This window comes from Chlorocebus sabaeus, chromosome 17, assembly GCF_047675955.1.
Source record: "Chlorocebus sabaeus isolate Y175 chromosome 17, mChlSab1.0.hap1, whole genome shotgun sequence".
Taxonomy (NCBI): domain Eukaryota; kingdom Metazoa; phylum Chordata; class Mammalia; order Primates; family Cercopithecidae; genus Chlorocebus; species Chlorocebus sabaeus.
The window spans coordinates 25056443-25076179 of NC_132920.1; the positions used below are offsets into that span (position 1 = coordinate 25056443).

The following is a 19737-nucleotide window of genomic DNA, read 5'->3' on the forward strand; positions in this document are numbered from 1 at the left end:
GTATTCAAATTTGGGTTTTCTGATTCTAAACCTAGCGCTTCTGTAAGAAGAAAGTTTCTAACTTTAACGAATATACTATCTGGTTTAAGAATCAGACTTGTACACAGAGTATAAGATCAGGCAAAATAAGATATATAATCATAGGAAAAGTACTTTAAAAATCTGTATATCAGCACTTAGCTGTACTAATATTCAAGTTCCAGCATTGCGTTAAAAGCTATCCAAATAAGAAGAATCTGGAAGGAAGTGACAGAAGTAATAAACTTTCTCCCTCCCCCAAAAAAGATTCAAAAAATCAATGATTCTTTGACTGTACCTTCAGTCTCTGGGTTCAGCAATGAAATCCTGCATTTTAAAGGACTTTGGGAGTTAGGATAAGTTATTCTAAAATGGATGTTTATTGCTTTGGATTTTTCAATTGCTAATAATTCTTACTGGCAATCCACCAAAGTACATTGGCCTTTTCCCTTGTTTTTGTAAATCAGGGAGGCTTTATTCAGTAAATAAAGGTCAGACAGAAGGGTCGGGGGCAAACAATCTTGATGTTTATTAGTTGACTAGGGAAGAGTCAAAAAGTAAGGGTCTATCAAGGAAATAGACCCAAAGGAGTAAAAAAATCACAAGCTTTGGCCCCTTTTCAATAATAAACTATCTGCAACACACTGCACAACCAATGTATTATGATACTATAGTTGAAAACTATTGTTTTAACGCAAGACAACTGTCGACACAAGCCCGTGAAATGAAAGCTAAACTGGTTTTCAGGACAGTAGTTAAAGAATAACTCAACAAATGAGTTCTTACCCTCCCTAAATTTAGTGTATTCCCATAGAATGTCTCTCATTAAGACTTTAGGTAATTGTATCTTAGACACTATAAAGCAATCACATCATTTATGTGCTATTGTCCCTATACAAGCTATACAAAATTACTACCACATATTACTGTTATTGTACAACAAATGAACTCAGGGCTCTTATAATCCTGAAATTATGCAAGTGTAGTTCCAGGAGGTAGTGTGGCACAAAGGTATCGTATAAAGTAGAATTTTAGTTGTAGTACCACAGTATCCTAGGGGGTTGTGATCAGTTAAGAAGTGTGTTGCAGGCAACTTGTTACTAAATCAGTTAATTTAAAAAAAAAAACAAAAAAACACTTCCCTGAAAAATAAATCAGAGCATATCCACAATTTAAAGTTCCCATATGCTTTAGAATAAAAAATTAAGGGGCCAGTCAACCAGCAACCAACATGTTATCTCTAACCATTTTGTCATATAGGGGCACAGAAAAACAAAGTCGAATTGCTTGAGTAGCACATTATGGGCATTGTTATGCGTTTATATTGGCAATCCAGCAGAAGTGATACAAATTTCAAAATAATGATGAAGAAATATGACCCTATAGTTAAGCAAAGGAATTGGCAATATGTGCTTCCCTCTTCTAATAGCTCAGTACATTTGCAAATACGTGTGGTTTCTTAACTTAAAGTCCTCCTTTCTCCCTCTTTTTTAATTGCTTGGGTCAGGGAAAATTTCAGTTGCTATCATTAGTATCATATTACTCTGGTTCCAATGAAACACTGAGTGAGGTTGAGTCAGGATTACTATGTTGGGTGTTTAGTGTGAGGATACTATAAATCAGAGCTTGGCAAACCATGTGTGGGCTGAATCCAACCTGCTGCTGCTTGTTTATGTACAACCTTGCAAGCTAAGGGTGGCTTCTTTTTTCTTTTGAAGCTTGCCCACAGCTGAGGGGATGGTTTTTACCTCTTAAATGATTGTAAAGAAAATCAAAAGGACAATGATATTTTGTAATACATGAAAATTATATGATATTCACATGTCATTATCCATAAATAAAATTTGATTGGTACACAGTCTCATTCAGGACCATCTATGGCTGCTTTTGGGTTACAACAGTAGGGTTGAGTGGTGGCAACTCTCACTGTATGGCTTGCAAAGCCTAAAATATTTAGGCTCTGGCCCTTTATAGAAAATGTGTGTTCCCTTAGGGTGGGAAGTGAGACGGTTATTCATCCTCCTCTGCTTCCTTACAATAGCTCCTTCCTCACTCCCAATGGTGTAAAGTGTAGAAAAGAGTAAATTATTTGTATAATTTTATGGGGTACAAGTGCAATTTTGTTACAACCAAAGATTGCACAGTGGTGAAATCAGAGCATTATTAATCCTAATCATGTACATTGTACCCATTAAATAATTTCTCATCATTCACCTACTTCCCACCCCCTCACCTTTCTAAACCTCCAGTGTCTGTCATTCTACTCTCTACGCCTATTTGTGCACATTATTTAGCTCCCAATTATAAGTGAGAACATGCCATATTTGTCTTTCTGGAAACAGTTTTAAAAGTATAAACTTTCTATGCAAATATAAATATTTATCTTAATTAGTCCTCTTTTCATCATCCCAGCTGAACCTACTTCAAAGTCAGCAGTGATTGCAAAAGAATTGGAGAACATTTGATGCCTTCCCTGCAGCATGAGCTTAGGAGTTGTGTGCTCAGGACTTCATTACCTCAGGTGGTCCGAGTGCAGATGACTGATGTAAATGAGGTCTGCCTGGCACAGCCTCTCCAGCCAATCAGATGGAGGCTCATGGAGCAACCACCATCCTCGGGCAAAAGCAGGACCGATTAACCAAGGGTCAAACACCATTCTCTTGTCTCCTAACTTGAGGTCCATGCAGGCATGAGTGAGGTATGTTATCTGTTAAAAGAGAGTGAGATTCCTATTATTGAATTGTTCATTACTGGTCAGCAACAATGAACGGAAATGTTTGGTTTGGGTGGCTGACAAAGTACACAGGTTGGAGTACTTTGCTCCCAAGCATGATCAGGCAAAATCTCGGACTCAAATACAATCCAACAAGAGCCTTTCACAGAACACAGTTCCCAGCACAGGTCATGACTTTATTCAAATGTAAATTCTCATGGTTAGTTTTAGATGACAAACCAATTGGTTTACCTAGTTTTAGTTTATTTAAATTAGTTCCTTAACAGTTATTTACGGTCCACACTGAAGAACATATTTTGTGACCAGTTGTTTAAAGCAAACTTTACAAGGAAAGGCCGTTAGAGATGTTATCACAAACATTTGGGGATTTAAATGCCAGAGTGGCTGTGAATAGCAATATGAATGGATGATTCTCATGAGTTTGGTGGGTTGGCATAGCCATGCAGACTCAACTGACAACTGGCTAAATAGGCTTGCAAGACTTTCTCTTCTAAATTACCTGTTAAATAATTACTCGTGGATGCCAGGGCCTCTAAGAATGGATACAAAGAATGACTTAGAGACTGGCACCATGGGGATTCCAAATCCATTCCTCATTCTCTTGGGACAGTTTGGCACCTCTAGAGAAAAGGAATGTATTCAGAAGCAGAGATAAGATAGCAGGAACGTCATGTGAAAAGCCAACAAAGTGGGTGAGGAAAGGTCAAGACACAGATTAGTTTTTATTACGTCTATTCCGGGCAGGTTCTCATTTGTTTCCTTAAAGTACCTGCCCAAATAATACACAATCTTTCTAAATACACAGAAAAATAAATTTTTGATTGTGTACCTCTCCCAAACTATTAAAGTGTTTCCTCTGAAGGAAATTCTCTTATGAAGCTGGAAAATACAACTACCCATTCTATCCAGTAGTGATCTGGCATCAAGGGTAATCTCAAATAGTTTTGCATGAGTCTCCTTAGGGATTTTCCCAAAGTTTTGTGTTGTTTTTTTCCTTGTAATCCCTGCCAGGTTCTGGGGGTTCCTTAAAGAATTTGTTTGATTGACTTTTTATCATATGTCATAAATACCCACCTCAAAGAGTATTCAAGGTAATATAGGATGTTTACAGATAGAGATGTTAAATGGACATCTTAGTTACATTTTTGTGTTTCATAATATTATCCTTTTAATATTTCCTTACCTGGACTTCTCCAAAATCCAACTCTTCAGGAGATCTGGGCTCTGAGTCCCAAGGGTTAGGAGGATTCAGTTCTAAAAGTAAAAGTCCATTGTTTTCATCCATTTCAACAACTAGAATCAAATGAGAACAAATCTGGATTAATGACAAAAATGGCTTTTTAAAAGCATCACTGAAATAGAAATGCATGGTTTTTCAAAAATCAAAGGAAAATCAAAACAAAGGGTGTTCAGCACCCTTTGTTGATGGAACAAAATCAAACAAAGACCACTCCCTTAGATGAAACAATGTCTACAGAGACGACAACTTAAGATGAACACCAATTCATTTCTTTATTCATATTGAGCTTACAGAATTTATGAGGGCTCAGTCATGTCAGGGATACACACATAAAAATAAGACTTCTTTGCAACGAAATGAATGATTGATAGAGATGACTTCGAGGCGCTATGGGAATGCACAGGGAGGGGCATCTGATCTACAAAAATGATACACATTCAGTATAAACCATATTCTGAATTTTGATCTTTTCTGGGCTGGTGATACACAGTAAGATGCTGGGCAGCGGCAGCAGGTGCATCTCCCAGTCAGCCATGTGCAATCACAAGGGTAAACACCAGATACGCTACAGTGGTCCATGTTGCCAGGTGATTGTGCCCAACTGCAGGCTAATGTACATGTTCTGAGCATGCGTACAGTAAGCTAGCCTAAGCTACGATGCTTGGTAGGCTAAGTGTATTAACTACATTTTGACTTACACTATTTTCAACCTATGATGAGTTACGTAAGTTGAGGAGTATTTGTATACAATTCTGTTAATTATACCTCAGTAAAGCTGAGGGAATAGAGAGTAGCTATCCTGAAGCCCCAAATTCAAAAAAGTGATTACCTCCAGGGCATGGGTGGGGGGATACGTGATATAATCAAGGAAAGATATATATTGTGTTGTTCATGTGTTATGTTTTAAGCTGGGTGCCGGGTACATGGGTGTTCACTTAATTTTTAATACCTTTTTAACATTGCTTAAGAAATTTAATAAAAATATTTTTCCTAGTCATAACTATCAGCTCATTTAATAGTGAAACACAAATGGCTTTCTTAATAAAATCAGGAATACATAAAGAATGCCATTATTATTGAACTATGTTCCTGACATTGCGAGTGGTATAATAAAGGTACATATTATTATTTCGAGGTTATATGATTGCTGGAAATTAGTGTCATGAACTAGAAAAAATGCTGGTTTGGGGAACACCTGGATGGGAATCCTATTTCTGCTGCTTATTAGCAGTATCCTGAGCCTCAGTTTTCTGACCTATAAAATTATGATACATACTTCATAGAGTTGTTGTGGAGATTAGATGAAATAGTAGATCCTAAAGTGTCTAGCACCATGCTTGGAACAGAGCAGGCATTTAATAAACAATATTATTTTGGTAATTATTTTATACATAAAGGAATATATAGAATTTTAAAAGTTCATTGTAGGACAAACAAACCTATATACTAGCCAACTCATTAGAAAAATATAATTGTATTATGGGAGACCCTCAGGAAACTCTTGCACTGATACCCGCCCCGTCTTCATAATTTTTCTTTTTCAAGAGATGCAGGAAAAAATAAGTCTGTAATTCTTTACTTGATCTTAGCCAAAAGGCCAGGAAGCAATTGTAACTCTTAATCATTGTTCTGAAGCAATTACCATAAAGATCTCTCTATGCCCCTTGCACAAAGATAAATTGCATAGATGCAACAAAGAGGAATGTGACATCTGCCAACTATTATAAATAAATTCATGAGAATATAGTATTATTAATTTAACCTTACAAGCTGATAAAATCTAGATCCTTTGGGTTATAATTTTATCCAGAAAAAACAAATGGTAGTCCCTACAATCTCTTTTAAGGAAGAATAATGAAGGAGAAATGGAACAAAAGCATACCATAAAACTATAATAATCAAATCACTGATTATTGACATTAGGTCAGCCACAAAGTGGATCCTAATTATGTTAACTGTTTATTCTAAAGAAGGTATCATGAATATGTGGACCATCTAACATGGTGCTGTGGCAATTAGTTCTCTAAGCATTCTAGTTGATTAAAGACACAAAGTGATGGCCGGGCGCGGTGGCTCACGCCTGTAATCCCAGCACTTTGGGAGGCCGAGGCGGGCGGATCACAAGGTTAGGAGATCGAGACCATGGTGAAACCCCGTCTCTACTAAAAATAGAAAAAATTAGCCGGGCGCAGTGGCGGGCGCCTGTAGTCCCAGCTCCTCGGGAGGCTGAGGCAGGAGAATGGCGTGAACCCGGGAGGCGGAGCTTGCAGTGAGCCGAGATTGCGCCACTGCACTCCAACCTGGGCGACAGAGCGAGACTCCATCTCAAAAAAAAAAAAAAAAAAAAAAAAAAAAAAAAAAAAGACACAAAGTGACCAGGTCATAAAAATGTATAAAATAGAATATTAAATATGAGAGGACTTTTACATTTAACAGCAACAGAAATAATTCCAATGGAAAATCTGAATAGATACAAATGTAAAATGAAGAAGTTCTAACACCAAAAAAATTCGGCAAACACATTTTGCCAAACCATATATAGTGAAATATTAGCATCATATTTGATAGAAAAATGCAAGTAAAAACAATGAGATGCAATTTTTGCCTCAAATGAGAACAGTCTGAAAGACTAAGAATGTTCTGAGCTGGCAAGGTATGGGGAGAAAAGGCATGCTTATATATCAGTCAGTGGGAGCAAAAGTTTGTCAGTGCCAAAGAATGGATGGTAATGCAATACATATTAAAGAAGGAACACATGATGAACTCATTCATTCATTCATTCATTCATTCGTTTAGGACATCAAGTGGAAATGGTTGTGTTAGTCATAACTTCCAGTTCATGACATGTATTTGATCCATGCAAAGCTCTTCTCTTTTTAATATTATTTATTTATTCCCTTTATCTCTAGTTCCCATTCTCATTTTCCTCCCCTCCAAGGTACCATTCTGAATGTTCGTGCAAAATATGCATTATATTGTGTGTGTGTGCATTTTTCATTTATATAAATGGTATTAGGCCTCCAGTCTGTTTCCTACTCTTTTTCACTCAACACTATGATTTTGACACCCATGATGTTGCCATGTGTACATCTAGCCCACATCAAATTGCAGTTGAGTATTCCATGGTTCATGTCTACCACATTTTACAAATTCCCTCTCCCAGAGGTAGACTCCTAGATTCTGCCACAACAGAATTTCTTTGAGGTATAAACAAGAGCAGGATTTATGCATCCTAGTATGTTCATAAACCTCATCAGGAGCCAGGCACAGTGGCATGTGCCTGTATTCCCAGCTTCTAGAGAGGCTGAGATGTGAGGATCACTTGAGCCCAGGAGTTGAAGTCCAACCTAGGCAACATAGCAAGTCCCTGGCCCTAAAAATAACAAAACAAAAAGAAACCAAACCAACAAACAAAAAACTCATTTGGCTAGTTACTGCCAGATGACTCTTCAGAATGGCTGCAACAACCACACTCCCATCACATGGATGGGGACTTCTACGTCACTGACAATGTTTGGCATCATCTTAGCTTCTAGTTTTTTTCCCACTCTAAATGATGTAAAGTGAAACCTGCTTGTTTCATTTGCAGTTTTCTGATTACTACTTAGTTTAGTAAGTATCTTCATATGTTTAATAACCTTTGATTCTATTCTGTAAAATTCTAGTTCGTACTCTTTCTTCCCTTTTTATTTGAATTGTCTGTCTTGCCAATTTGCATTATTTCCTACTCTATGCTTGATATTAATCCCTTGTTGATTATAAACATTGCAAAAACCTCTCAAACTGTCATTATGTCTTTTAATTTTGTCCATGGTGTCCTTCATTAAGCAGAAATATTGTGTTAATAAAATCATATTCATCCATATTTAACATTTTTGTTTGCCCTATGAGCTGTACTTTTGAAGTGTTATCTGAAGAGTGAAGAAGTGTCACACTATCTCTAGATTGCAAAACTATACTCCTATATTTCTTCTATTACTTTCACATTGAGGTTATTGGGCCAAGTGAAGCCCACCTTTAGCCTGAAGTATACAAAGTGTTGGTAGTGAATGCTTTAATTGCCATACCCTTTTACCAGTAATTCAACTACTGTGTGAAACAACTCCAAATACAGAGAAGCTCTTAAAGACAAAAATACCAGTTTTAAGTAAAACTATGAAGATCTTAAATTCTAACAGAAAAATGGCTAAATATATTAGTTAATATTTAATGTGAACATAAAATTTTATGTGTATAGAATCTGACATTATGTCTAATATCATAATATTGACAAGATGCAAAAATGGTTTACATAAAAGAACTGTTTGAAAAATTAAGACTAACAAGAAGACTAGAGAATGGAATAGCTAGATGGAAGATTAACAGGGAATAGAAGACTTGAACAACACCATAAACTGACTGTACCTAATGGACATACACAGAACACTTTATCTTGGGCCATAAAACAAGTTTCAATAAATTAAAAGAATCAAAATTAAATAAAATATCTTCTCTGAACACATTGAAATGAAATTACCTATTAATGAGAAGAAAGTTGCAAAATTCACAAATATGTGTAAATCAAACAACACACTTCTAAATAACAAATTGGTTAAGAAATAAAGAGAAATTAGAGAACATTTTGAAACAAATGAAAACTAAAACACAATATGCCAAAACTTATGTAATACAGCTAAAACAGTGTATGCATAAAAGTTTATACCTGTGCACACCTATTTTAAAAAAGAAGAAATATCACAAATAAAAATCCCAATATTCCAGCTTAACTAGAAAAATAACAGCAAACTCAAAGCAAAAGGAAATAAAAATTAGACTAGAAATGAAATCAAAAATAGAAAAATGAGAGAAAAATCAAGAAAGACAAAAGTTAGTTTTTCAAAAATATCAACACATTGACAAATCTTTAGCTAGACTGACAAAGAAAAAAGAGATTACTAAATTATCAAAATTAAGAATGAAAGAGTAGACATTACTACTGATGTTACAGAAATTAAAAGGTTTATAAGATAATACTATCAACAATTGTATTCCAATAAATTAGATAACCTAGATGAGGTAGGAAAATTCCTATGAAGATACAAATTAACAAAAATGACCTGAGAAGAAATAGAAAAATCTCAGCAGACCTATAATAAGTAAAGAGATTAAACTAGTAATCAAAAAGCTTCCCACAAAGATAACTCTAGGCCCAGATGGTTTCACTAGTGAATTTGACCAAAGGTTTAAAGTAGGATTAGCACCAGTCCTTCACAAATTCTTTCAATAAACAGAAGCATATGGGCCCTTTGCCAACTCATTTTGTATGGTCAATATCACCCTGATATCAAAATCAAAGACATCACAAGAAAAGAAGACTACAGACTAATATTCCTTATCAATATAGATGTATAATATCTTAATAAAATATCAGCACTATAATTTAATGACATTAATAAAAAGGGCTATATACCATGACCAAGTGGAATTTATGCTACGCTGCTGCAATATTTGAAAGATGCAAGGCTGATTCAACATTTGAAAATCATTCAATGTAACACACTGCATTAACAGAAGAGGGAAACCACATGATCATCTCAACACAGAAAGGGCATGCAACAAAAATCCAGCATCTATTATCATAAAACACACTCAGAAAACTAAGAATAGGCTGGGTGTAGTGGCTCATGCCTGTAATCCCAGCACTTTGGGAGGCCAAGGTGGGTGGATCACTTGAGGTCAGGAGTTTGAAACCAGCCTGGCCAACATGGTGAAACCCCATTTCTACTAAAAATACAAAAATTAGCCGGGTGTGGTGGCACATGCCTGTAATCCCAGCTACTTCAGAGGCTGAGGCAGAAGAATCTCTTGAACCTGGGAGGCGGAGGTTGCAGTGAGCCGATATTGCGCCACTGCACTCCTGCCTGGGCAACAGGGCCAGACTCCGTCTCAAAAAAAAAAAAAAAAAAAGGCATCTAAGAAAATCTGACAGCTGTTTTCCCGCTAAGAGTAGGAACCAGACAAGCAGTTTCCTTGGCTAAAACCTCCATTTCTACCTGGAGGTTTTAGCCAAGGCAACTGAACAGGAAAATGACATAAAAGGCATCCAGTCTGTAAAGGAAAAAGTAAAACTGTCTCTATTCACAGATGACACGATCTTGTATATAGGACATCCTAAGGTATCTACAAATGAAACTATTAAAGCCTTCAACGGATACAAGGTATTTTGAAAATCAATGATATTCTATATGCTAGCCATTAATTTTTAAATAAAATTTATGAACAATTCCATTTATAATAGCATCAAAAAGAATAAAATACTTAGGAATAAATTTAATCAAAGTAGTATAAAACTTATACTCTGAGAAATACAAAATATGGTTGAAAGAAATTAAAGAAGACTTAATTAATTAATAGACATTCCATGTTCACAGATCAAGACTGAGTATTGATAAGATGGTAATACTCCCTAAATTAATCCACAAATTCAACACAATTTTAATCACAATTCTAGCTGCTTTTCACCCCCATCGCTCACCCGCCAGGAATTGACAAGCTGACCCTAAAGAGTCAAGACAAGATGGCCTAGAATAACTAAGCAATCTTTAAAAAGAAAACAAAATTGTAGGACTCACAATTCCCAATTTGAAAAACTTACTTCAAAGCTAAAGTAATCAAAGCAGTGTGGAACTGGCAGAAGGACAGACATATAAATCAATGGAATAGAGTCCAAAAATAAACCTTTATATTTATGATCAATTGATTTTTCAACAAAGATGTCAAAACAAGTCAATAGGGGAAAGAATAGTCTGTCAGAAAATGGTACTGCAATTGATCCACATGCAAAAGAATGAATTTGGGCCCCTACATCACACAATGTACAAACATTAACACAAAATGGATCAAAGACCTAAATATTAGCGCTAGAACTATAAAATTCTTAAAACAATAGGAATAAATTTTCATGATCTTGGATTAGGCAATTTAAATAATATTTCTTAGACTGGCCATGTGTGGTAGCTCACATTTATCATCCTAGAATTTTAGAAGGCTGAGGTGGGGAGATCTCTTGAGCCCAGGAGTTTGAGACCAGCCTGGTCAACACAGTCTGACCCACTCTCTACAAACAAATACAAAAATTAGCCAGACATAGTGGTGTGTGCCTGTAGTCACAGCTACTTGGGAGGCCAAGATGCGAAGATTGCTTGAACCCAGGAGGCAGAGGTTGGAGTGAGCCATAATCATGCCACTGCACTCCAACCTGGGTGACAGAGTGAGACTGTCTCAAAAAAAGTATATATTTCTTAGACTCTCTCTCAGACTATTATCTATGTGTGTGTATGTTAGTCTAATAAATATATTAGAATAAAAGACTTACTCTAACCATATACTTTTTTAGACATCAGAAGCACAAGATCCAAAGGAAAAAATAAATAAATTAGACGTCATCAAAATTTAAAACTTTTGTGCTTCAAAAGATGTCAGCAAGAAAGATGGACAATAACAAGTCTTGGTGAGGATGAGGATAAGCAGAGTCATACATTGGTAATGAGAACGTAAAATGATGCAGTGCTTTTGAAAACAGTTTTATAGTTCCTCAAAGTTAAACACAAAGTTACCATATAGCCCAGCAATTCCATTCCTAGGTTTATAACCAAGAGAACAAAAATCATATGCCCACATAAAAATTAGTAGATAAACAGTCATAGGAAAAGTATTCATCATAGCCAAAATGCTGTATATCCATGCAAGGAAAGTTATTCAGCCATAAAAATGAAGTAAATGAAGTACTAATATATGCTACGACATGGATGAATCTTGAAAACAAGATGCTAAGTGAAAGAAGCCACACACAAAAGGTCACATATTGTATTATTCCAATATGTGAAATGTTCAGAATAGGAAAATCCATAGAGACAGAAAGAAGACTGGTGGTTACCAGGGGCTTGGAGAAAAGGGGAATGAGGGCTGACAATCATTACAGGGTTTTTTTTGGAGTGGCGGAAAATGTTTCGGAATGAGATAGTGGTGGTGGTTACACAACAGGTGAATATTTTTAAAAAAGGATTAATGTGCGCAGTTTAAAAGGGTAAGTTTTGTGGTACATGGGTTATTTCTCATCAAGACGAAGGAGAGGAGAAAGAGAAAAGGAAGGAGGAGGGAGATGGGGAGAGGGAGGACAGCAACCATCAGAACAAAATATTCTAAAACGTTTTAGGTGATGCAAGTGTAAATGAGATTCTTCCTTCTACTTTTCTGAATTCCAACTTTTTTAATTGTTACCCTATAGTATTTTTTATAATAATAATAAAACCAGATGCTCAACGTTGATAACATGTCCCCAGGCGGATCAAGCCCTTATCTTTCTCAGAATGTGGTATGAAATCTCTACAGCGTTGTTAGCACTGGACTAAAAAGTGAGCTCTGTTAACAAATGTTCCCTTCGTGGCAGTGTCTTCACTCCAGCTAAGGCTGAAATTCCCGGAGTTTGTTATTTCCTGCCCTCCTACTGACCCTGCTGCCAGCTCTGGCCCCTGCCTTTTGCCTGCATGGTGGTTAACAGTAGCCTTAATCTAATTTTCCAATGCATCCAACTTCCTGCTGGGAGGGAAATCCCTCATCTCTGCTCCTGTGGTCCCAGTCTCAAGGATATATGCAGATTATTTAAGACATATGTATGCAAATAAATTATGTTCTGTGCGCTACCTACCATGAATTTAACAGGCATTCAATTAATTTTTTTTTTTTTTTACAACAACCCGTTTTTTGTAAGATGGCTACTAAAAATTTTATTTCTATTTCACATTTGAAGAAATTAAAGCACAAAGGGATTGACCAAATTGCCCAGTGTCCCCAGACTGTGTATTGGAGCCTGGATCTGCACCCAGGCGAGAAGGCCCCATTGCCTTCACTCTTAACGCTTTGCTACACTGTCTCTGTAAAAGTCTTGATCAAAAGATTTAGAGATTTTCATAAAAGCCCCTAAAAGCAGTTGTAGATTACTTGGTTATATATTCATAAAATTGATAGTCTCTCATCCTTTCACTTACACAGTGTTTATGTACAAACCCATGTTTATTATCAGTTTTATGTCAAATAAATTTAGCAGTATTTATACAGCACACATAACCACCTCCCAGTAATAAGGCAGCTGGCAGGCTTTCTGGGCTAAGTCAACAGATTCAGGGTGGAGTTCACTGGAGAAAATAGCTAGTGGTCCAGGTGTCCTATCTGAGACGTGGAGGGAGGATGAACTTGTAGTCAAAACACTTAGCAACTCTCCCCAAAATTGCATTCTATTTCCTTGTACTGAATGGCAAAGGACACATACCTCAATAAGTAACACCTCTGTTTGCAGGGGAACTGGGAGAATGCTGGCAACACACTCTTGTTTAAAAAGGCATTGGGAGTTGGTCTCACAGACACACATGGGTGAGAGTGGTCACACCTATATAGTATGCCCATAACAATTTGAGCCTAAAAAATTTTTTAAAGGTATTATATTCAAAGCCCACAGTCTGGAGGCATGGCCCAGGAAGCTTCCAGCTCAGCTCCCTTCACAGGTAATCTAAGACTGCCTTTATGTCACCCACATGTGTTTATGCATGTTTTTAAAAAAATAATTGAGTCATTCTATTTATAATGTTTCTAACATGCTTTTTTTGTTTTGTGTATCAAAAACAGGCTGGAGTGCAATGGTGTGATCTCAGCTTGCTGCAACCTCTGCGACTACTGGATTCAAGCGATTCTCCTGTCTCAGCCTCCCAAGTAGCTGGGATTACAGGTGCCCACCACCATGCTCAGCTACTTTTTGTACTTTTAGTAGAGACAGGGTTTCACCATGTTATCCAGCTGGTCTCACACTCCTGACCTCAGGTGATCCACCCATCTCGGTCTCCCAAAGTGTTGGGATTACAGGTGTGAGCCACCGTGCCTGGCCTCACCCAGTGCTTCTATTCCTCCTCTCCCCTCACTCCTTCATCCAAGGTTCCTGACCCTTCCAGACATGGAGCTGGAGGAAAAAGGAGAGTTTAAGAAAGAGAGTAAGGGTCCTTTGGTCACAGAGCAGCAGCACCATCTGGGCTTGGCTTTTGTTTAAGGCTGATTCTAAGGGACACCTCAGTGGGTTATTGTGAGAATCCACCCAATTGCTTGGAAACACCCACCTGAAGTTCTCTGCACCTGGGCATCTCTATGCTACCTAGTTACATATGCTTTCCTTAGCCTCAGCAAGGCAGCAATACATTCAACTGTTCTCTGCAGGCCTTTTGGACCTAGGATGACTCTAGGTTTATGCCCCTCCCAATCATGGCCCACATCACATCCATAGGAAACACTCATCTGTTCCAGCCCCACTGAATTCTGGGAGTGCCAGGGTGCCTAACACAACCTCTTCTCCTTCAGCTTGTCTGTCACAGCTACACGGCCAATCTTTCACCCTTGAGATTTCTCAGGGGAGAATCAGACACCAGTCCACTGTGTCCCTCAACCTTGGAGAACACATATCAGACTCTCTAGGTGGTCCAGTTAACGTCTGGCCTAAGGAGAGGGGCAGGCATCCCTCAGAAGTTGCCCCTGCAAGGGGCATGGACTCTCAGTACAGCTTTCCAAATAACTCTTCCTAAGAAGTTATATTTCAAACTCCTCCTCTATGCTTTAGTATTCCTTATAAGGGTGAGGGATTTAAGAATGATCTACTGGTTCTCAGCCTCTTACTTTGTAAATCCTTTCTCAGAACTTCATTTTGGAATAGGCATCTGTTGTTTTGCAACCTCAACTTCCATTTCACCATCCTGTTACAAGGTATTGCATATGTTGTATATTTAGCATTTTCCATTTTTACAAATAACCCAGTTTTCCCAGGCCTCACCAGATTGAGAATATAAAATAAAGTTGCAGTCTATCTTTATGCACAAATGATGATGGCAAAAGCCCCAACTGTTTTGCTGACTAGAAATTAGCACATTTTCAAGTGTCCCGAACATATTTTGGGGACTTCCCCAAAAGTATGCTACACACATGCCCACAACCCGATCTGTAACTGCATGGTGTCTGCTTTTCCCTCTTTTCCTACTCTGGCTTGTAATCTTCCACATTGTCTGCCTAGAAGTTTGAGGAGTGTCAGATCATTGCTAGGTTCCAAGGCTAGGTGGAAGACATAGCCTCCTCTCCAATTGTGTGCCACATGTGGTCACCAGGACGTGAAATGGCTCTTCTTTGTCAGATAATAAGTTCTGGCCATCTCCTACTTCCCATAAATCCTCCAACTGTCTCCGGAAAATAGTGCCATTATTTTTCTGATTGCCACTTTCCTGAGCTTGGGCAGTCCAACCCAGTCTACAGGCCAGAACAATTCTCATTTTTAGCTCCCCACAAACCACAGACTCCACCACCCAATTTCCCTTCCTTTTTCTCCCTCATGCCCAGGTACAAAATAGAAACCTCTGTTTATATTAATGGATGGGAGGGAAAGAGAAGTTGAAGTCTCACTAGCAGCTTCTGGGTCAACACTTTGCTTCTTAGAGATATTCAATATTATCTTTCTTTTACTTTCTAAGTTCAAGAGCCATTCAAAAAAAAGCAAAGTGGAGGACAATGTATATAGTCTGCTACTAAGGAAGGGGATATTATAAATATGTACTAATTTATAAATGCAAAAGATACCTCTAGAAGGACACGCAAGAAAATAATAATAATGGTAGTTGCTTCTAGAGTGGGAACTTAGTGACTAGGGATCAGAGGAGAGAAAATTTGGTTTTTACTCTATTTAATTTTGTACTTTTTGAAAATTTTACATGTGCATGTATACCCCAAAGACATTAGCAGTTTGCAAATAGATAACACATTTTAAGGAGAGAGAAGACAACGTTCAAGTTGAAGCCTGCAATGGCAGACCATCCGTATCCATTTGCAAAGCAAAAATTAATCTTGTTTATGCCTCAAATGAAGAGGACTAACAACTAACAGCACAAACAATAGCCAACACCATAGGCATCTTAGTTGGTTCAGTTTACACAATTCTGACTGAAAAATTAAAGTTGAGCAAACTTTGCACTTGATGGCTGCCAAAACCATCCAGATCAGCTGCAGACAAGAGCAGAGCTCTCAGTGGAAATTTTAAACGAGCGGGATCAAGATCCTGAAGCATTTCTTCAAAGCATTACAACAGAAGATTAAACATGGCTTTACCAGTATGATCCTGAAAACAAAGCACAGTCAAAGCAATGGCTACCAAGAGGTGGAAGTGGTCCAGTCACAGCAAAGCCAGACTGCTCAAGAGCAAAGGTCGTGGCAACAGTTTGTTGAGATGCTCAAGGCATTTTGTTTGTTGAATTTTTACAAAGACAAAGAGTGGTAACATCTACTTATTATGAGTGTTCTGAGAAAGTTAGCCAAAGGTTTAGCAGAAAATTGCCCAGGAAAACTTCACCAGAATCACACCACACAAGTGTCTCTTGCTCATTTCTCTCATTAAACAAGGGCAATTTGGTGAAAGTTTCTGTGGGAAATCATTAGGCATCCACCTGGTTATGGTCCCAATTTGGCTGCTTCTGCCTTTTTTCTTTCCTAATCTTAAAAAAAAAAAATCTTTAGGCTGGGTGCAGTGGTTCATAACTATAATCCCAGTACTTTGGGAGGCTAAGGCAGGTGGGTCACCTGAGGTCAGAAGTTCGAGACCAGCCTGGCCAACATGGTGAAACCCTGTCTGTACTAAAAATACAAAGCTGGGCATGGTGGTGGGCACCTGTAATACCAGCTACTTGGGAGGCAAAGGCAGGAGACTTGCTTGAACCTAGCAGGTGGAGGTTGCAGTGAGCCAAGATCACACCATTGCACTGCAGCCTGGGTGACAAGAGCAAGACTCTGTCTAAAAAAAAAAAAAACAAAAAAAAAAAAAACAAAAACAACTTTAAAGGGCACCCATTTTTCTTTGGTTAATAATTTTAAAAAGACTGCATTTACATGGTTAAATTCCCAGGACTCTCAGTTCTTTAGGGACAGACAAAATGGCTGATATTATCGCTTACAAATGCATCTTGGCCTTGATGGAGCCTATGCTGAGAAATACAGCTTATATTTTTTATCTCTTAATTCCATTTTCGACAAAATTTTTTAAGTCTCCTTGTACTTAAGAGATCTAACAGTTTAGAATCAGAATGTATTCTAAGATTCAAGTAAGATTAGAACTAAGTTGACAAGAAGCACAATAACAATAATAGCAGAATACATTTATTGATATTGATGGTATTTACCCAGCTCATCTTGACAGAAGCTTTCTGGAGGGTTGATATACTTCATGGTGCTCACATCTAATTTCCAGTTATGCTTTGTGCATCTAACAGACCTGGGTGAAAAATTGTACTTAAGTTTATGAAATGGTAAAAATACAAATCTTGATTAGGCTTAAATGTATTCTTTCATAATGATATTAAATTATAATGGAATTAGTTGAACACAAAATACATAAAGCAAAAACTATCAATAGCTAATACTTATTCAAAAAAAAGACTAATCATCAATAGGTAATTTTATAAATAAAATAAATTAAACTCCGTATCACAAAATGACACATTTTAGAGAACAGAGACAACAGAATAAAGAAGTCTTCAGAAACACCTCTTTTATAAGCCAAGCTGGATAAGATCCAACTGGGACCAATACAAGGAAAAACTGTAGTAGTAAATATAGATCTATAATTTATATCACTCTAAAATCCTTGACCCCTAGAATAGTCAACCAAAGGTTACACATTTCAAAGAGAAAAGATCTTGTAGTTTAAGATTTTAGAGCATATATGTGAGATAAAATATAAAATGCTCAGTTAAATATGGATTTCAGATAATGAATAATTTTTAAATATGCTTTCTATAATATTTAAGACATATTTATTCTGAAAATTTGTTGATAAATCTATAATTTAAATTTAACCAAGGGTCTTGTATTTTTATTTAACACTAGCAACCCTGTTTTAGCATGAGAACCAGATTGTAACAAAACAGGTTGCTCAGTATTTTTTCCCCATCTTACCACAACTTTGAGGGGGACAGAGTGGCTAGAGGTGTGATATAAATAGTTCAGTTTTTTCTATTTTGGTGGTGTTTCTTTCTGGTGATGTTTTGTTGGTTTTAAGACTTAAAGAATTTTTTAAAATAAAGAAATCTGTCTCAAACCTGAAACACCAAATTTTTTTAAAACTAAAAACATCTACTTTTAACGTAAATGAATCATGCTGACATTTCTGAATTTCATTATATCCAGAATTATCTCATGTTCTCCAAGCTATGACGCAAAAAGCATTATTCAATGCTTCAGTTTATGAAGGATTATTTTATGACTCCTTTCTCATTGATGAGTAGCCAACAACCTTTCAATTAATTCTGATGGAACATTCCAACTGTAGCTATTCAGCATGCCAGGCCATGAAAGGGAAAACTGGCAGAACCATGTGCTCACAGGTGATAGGGAGACAACAGCTTTCAAATTAGAGGAGGTTGTGAAAAACTGACAGGCTTTAAAAATGAGAATCATGGCTTATAAAATTTGATGATCTTGGTTGTGTTGAGAAGAAAAATGGCTGAATAATGGTGGGTAAAACAGAACAGGTAGGTCTCTGTTCTTGGCTGGAACCTAGAAGCTAGAAAAGATGGTTTCTTCAGATAAATAGCTACAAAGAGAATCCAACTATAATTTACCGAACTCAGAGAAGTGAATGGGAGAATACAGAGTGTAAGTTACCATAGAAATGCAGTTTCAACATACAAATGCTTGGTGAGCTGCACCTGGGAATAAAGCTGGCAGAACCTGCTTCCTCATGGTCAGGAGAGCTAAGAGGGGAGGACTAATGTGTCAACAGAATAGGTCAATCACCCGCAAGGCTTTGAATGAAGAAGAGAAAGGCTAGCCTGTGGCAAAGCAATCACTATACTTCGATGAGCATATAAGATACAAAAACAATCTGAGTTCCTGTAAATAAGTCCCTCTATATAAGCTACACAAGAAGTTCACTGCAGAGAAATAAAATAGTAACTGTAATTCACTTTTTTGGGGTGCTCGCCATATACCACCATATGGCAATTCTTTTAAGTGTTTTTTATGTGTTTGGCATTACTTAATCCTCTCAGCAACCTGACAGACTAGGTAATATTTTCATCTTCATTTTAGAAATGAGAAGACCGAGGTCCAGAAAGGCTAAGAAACCTGTCCAGGGTTATGACCTAGCTAGTAAGTGCTGGATTCAGGCTTCTAAACCAGGTAGTCTATGAGGAGAGATGATGCTCTTAATCAGTAAACTTTAAGGACTCCTTAAATGGCTAGCTAAGTGGCACTCTGTGAAATGGTCCACTAAGTTAAAAAACGAGGAGAGGAAACCCAGAGTCTCAAAGCTGCAATCGTTGGAAGAGAAAACCCCAACACCTTGAAGTGCTGACAGAAGTTTACCAGTGACAGAAGTATGCCTGAGGCTTCACTGACGTGAATCCACCCAGAAGATGGAAGAACATCAAAATGGGCATCATTTACCTAGATCACTTGTAGAAACTGCGATTGTCATTATTTGAAGTTATGGAATTGCCATTGCAAAATTACAACTGAGACAGTGAAAAAGATTTGACCTAACTGACTCCATCCTGCTCTTGCTTCTAACCTCCAAGCTGTTCTTATTCATTCCTGGTTGTAGGTAGGTAAAACTAATTTTGGGAGGAACTTAGTTCAGGGAATTACCTAGAGGTTCTCCTAGAGCGCAGTTGCCAGCTAAAAAGGTGTCCCATTA

At 37.3% G+C, this 19737-nt stretch overlaps 1 protein-coding gene across 7 annotated transcripts in view; it reads right to left on the bottom strand.

Moving 5' to 3' along the window:
• Nucleotides 1–19737, bottom strand: part of LOC103222034 (cytidine monophosphate-N-acetylneuraminic acid hydroxylase) — a 355392-nt gene that overhangs the window by 29950 nt on the left and 305705 nt on the right. For all 7 annotated transcript variants that reach the window (XM_073005698.1, XM_007973523.3, XM_073005699.1 and 4 more), the window contains 3 exons: nt 17222–17313; nt 3936–4045; nt 2535–2725 (listed from right to left, as the gene is read on the bottom strand). In XM_073005698.1, coding sequence (XP_072861799.1) covers nt 2535–2725; nt 3936–4045; nt 17222–17313 — 393 coding nt within the window. The remainder of the gene's footprint in view (nt 1–2534; nt 2726–3935; nt 4046–17221; nt 17314–19737) is intronic.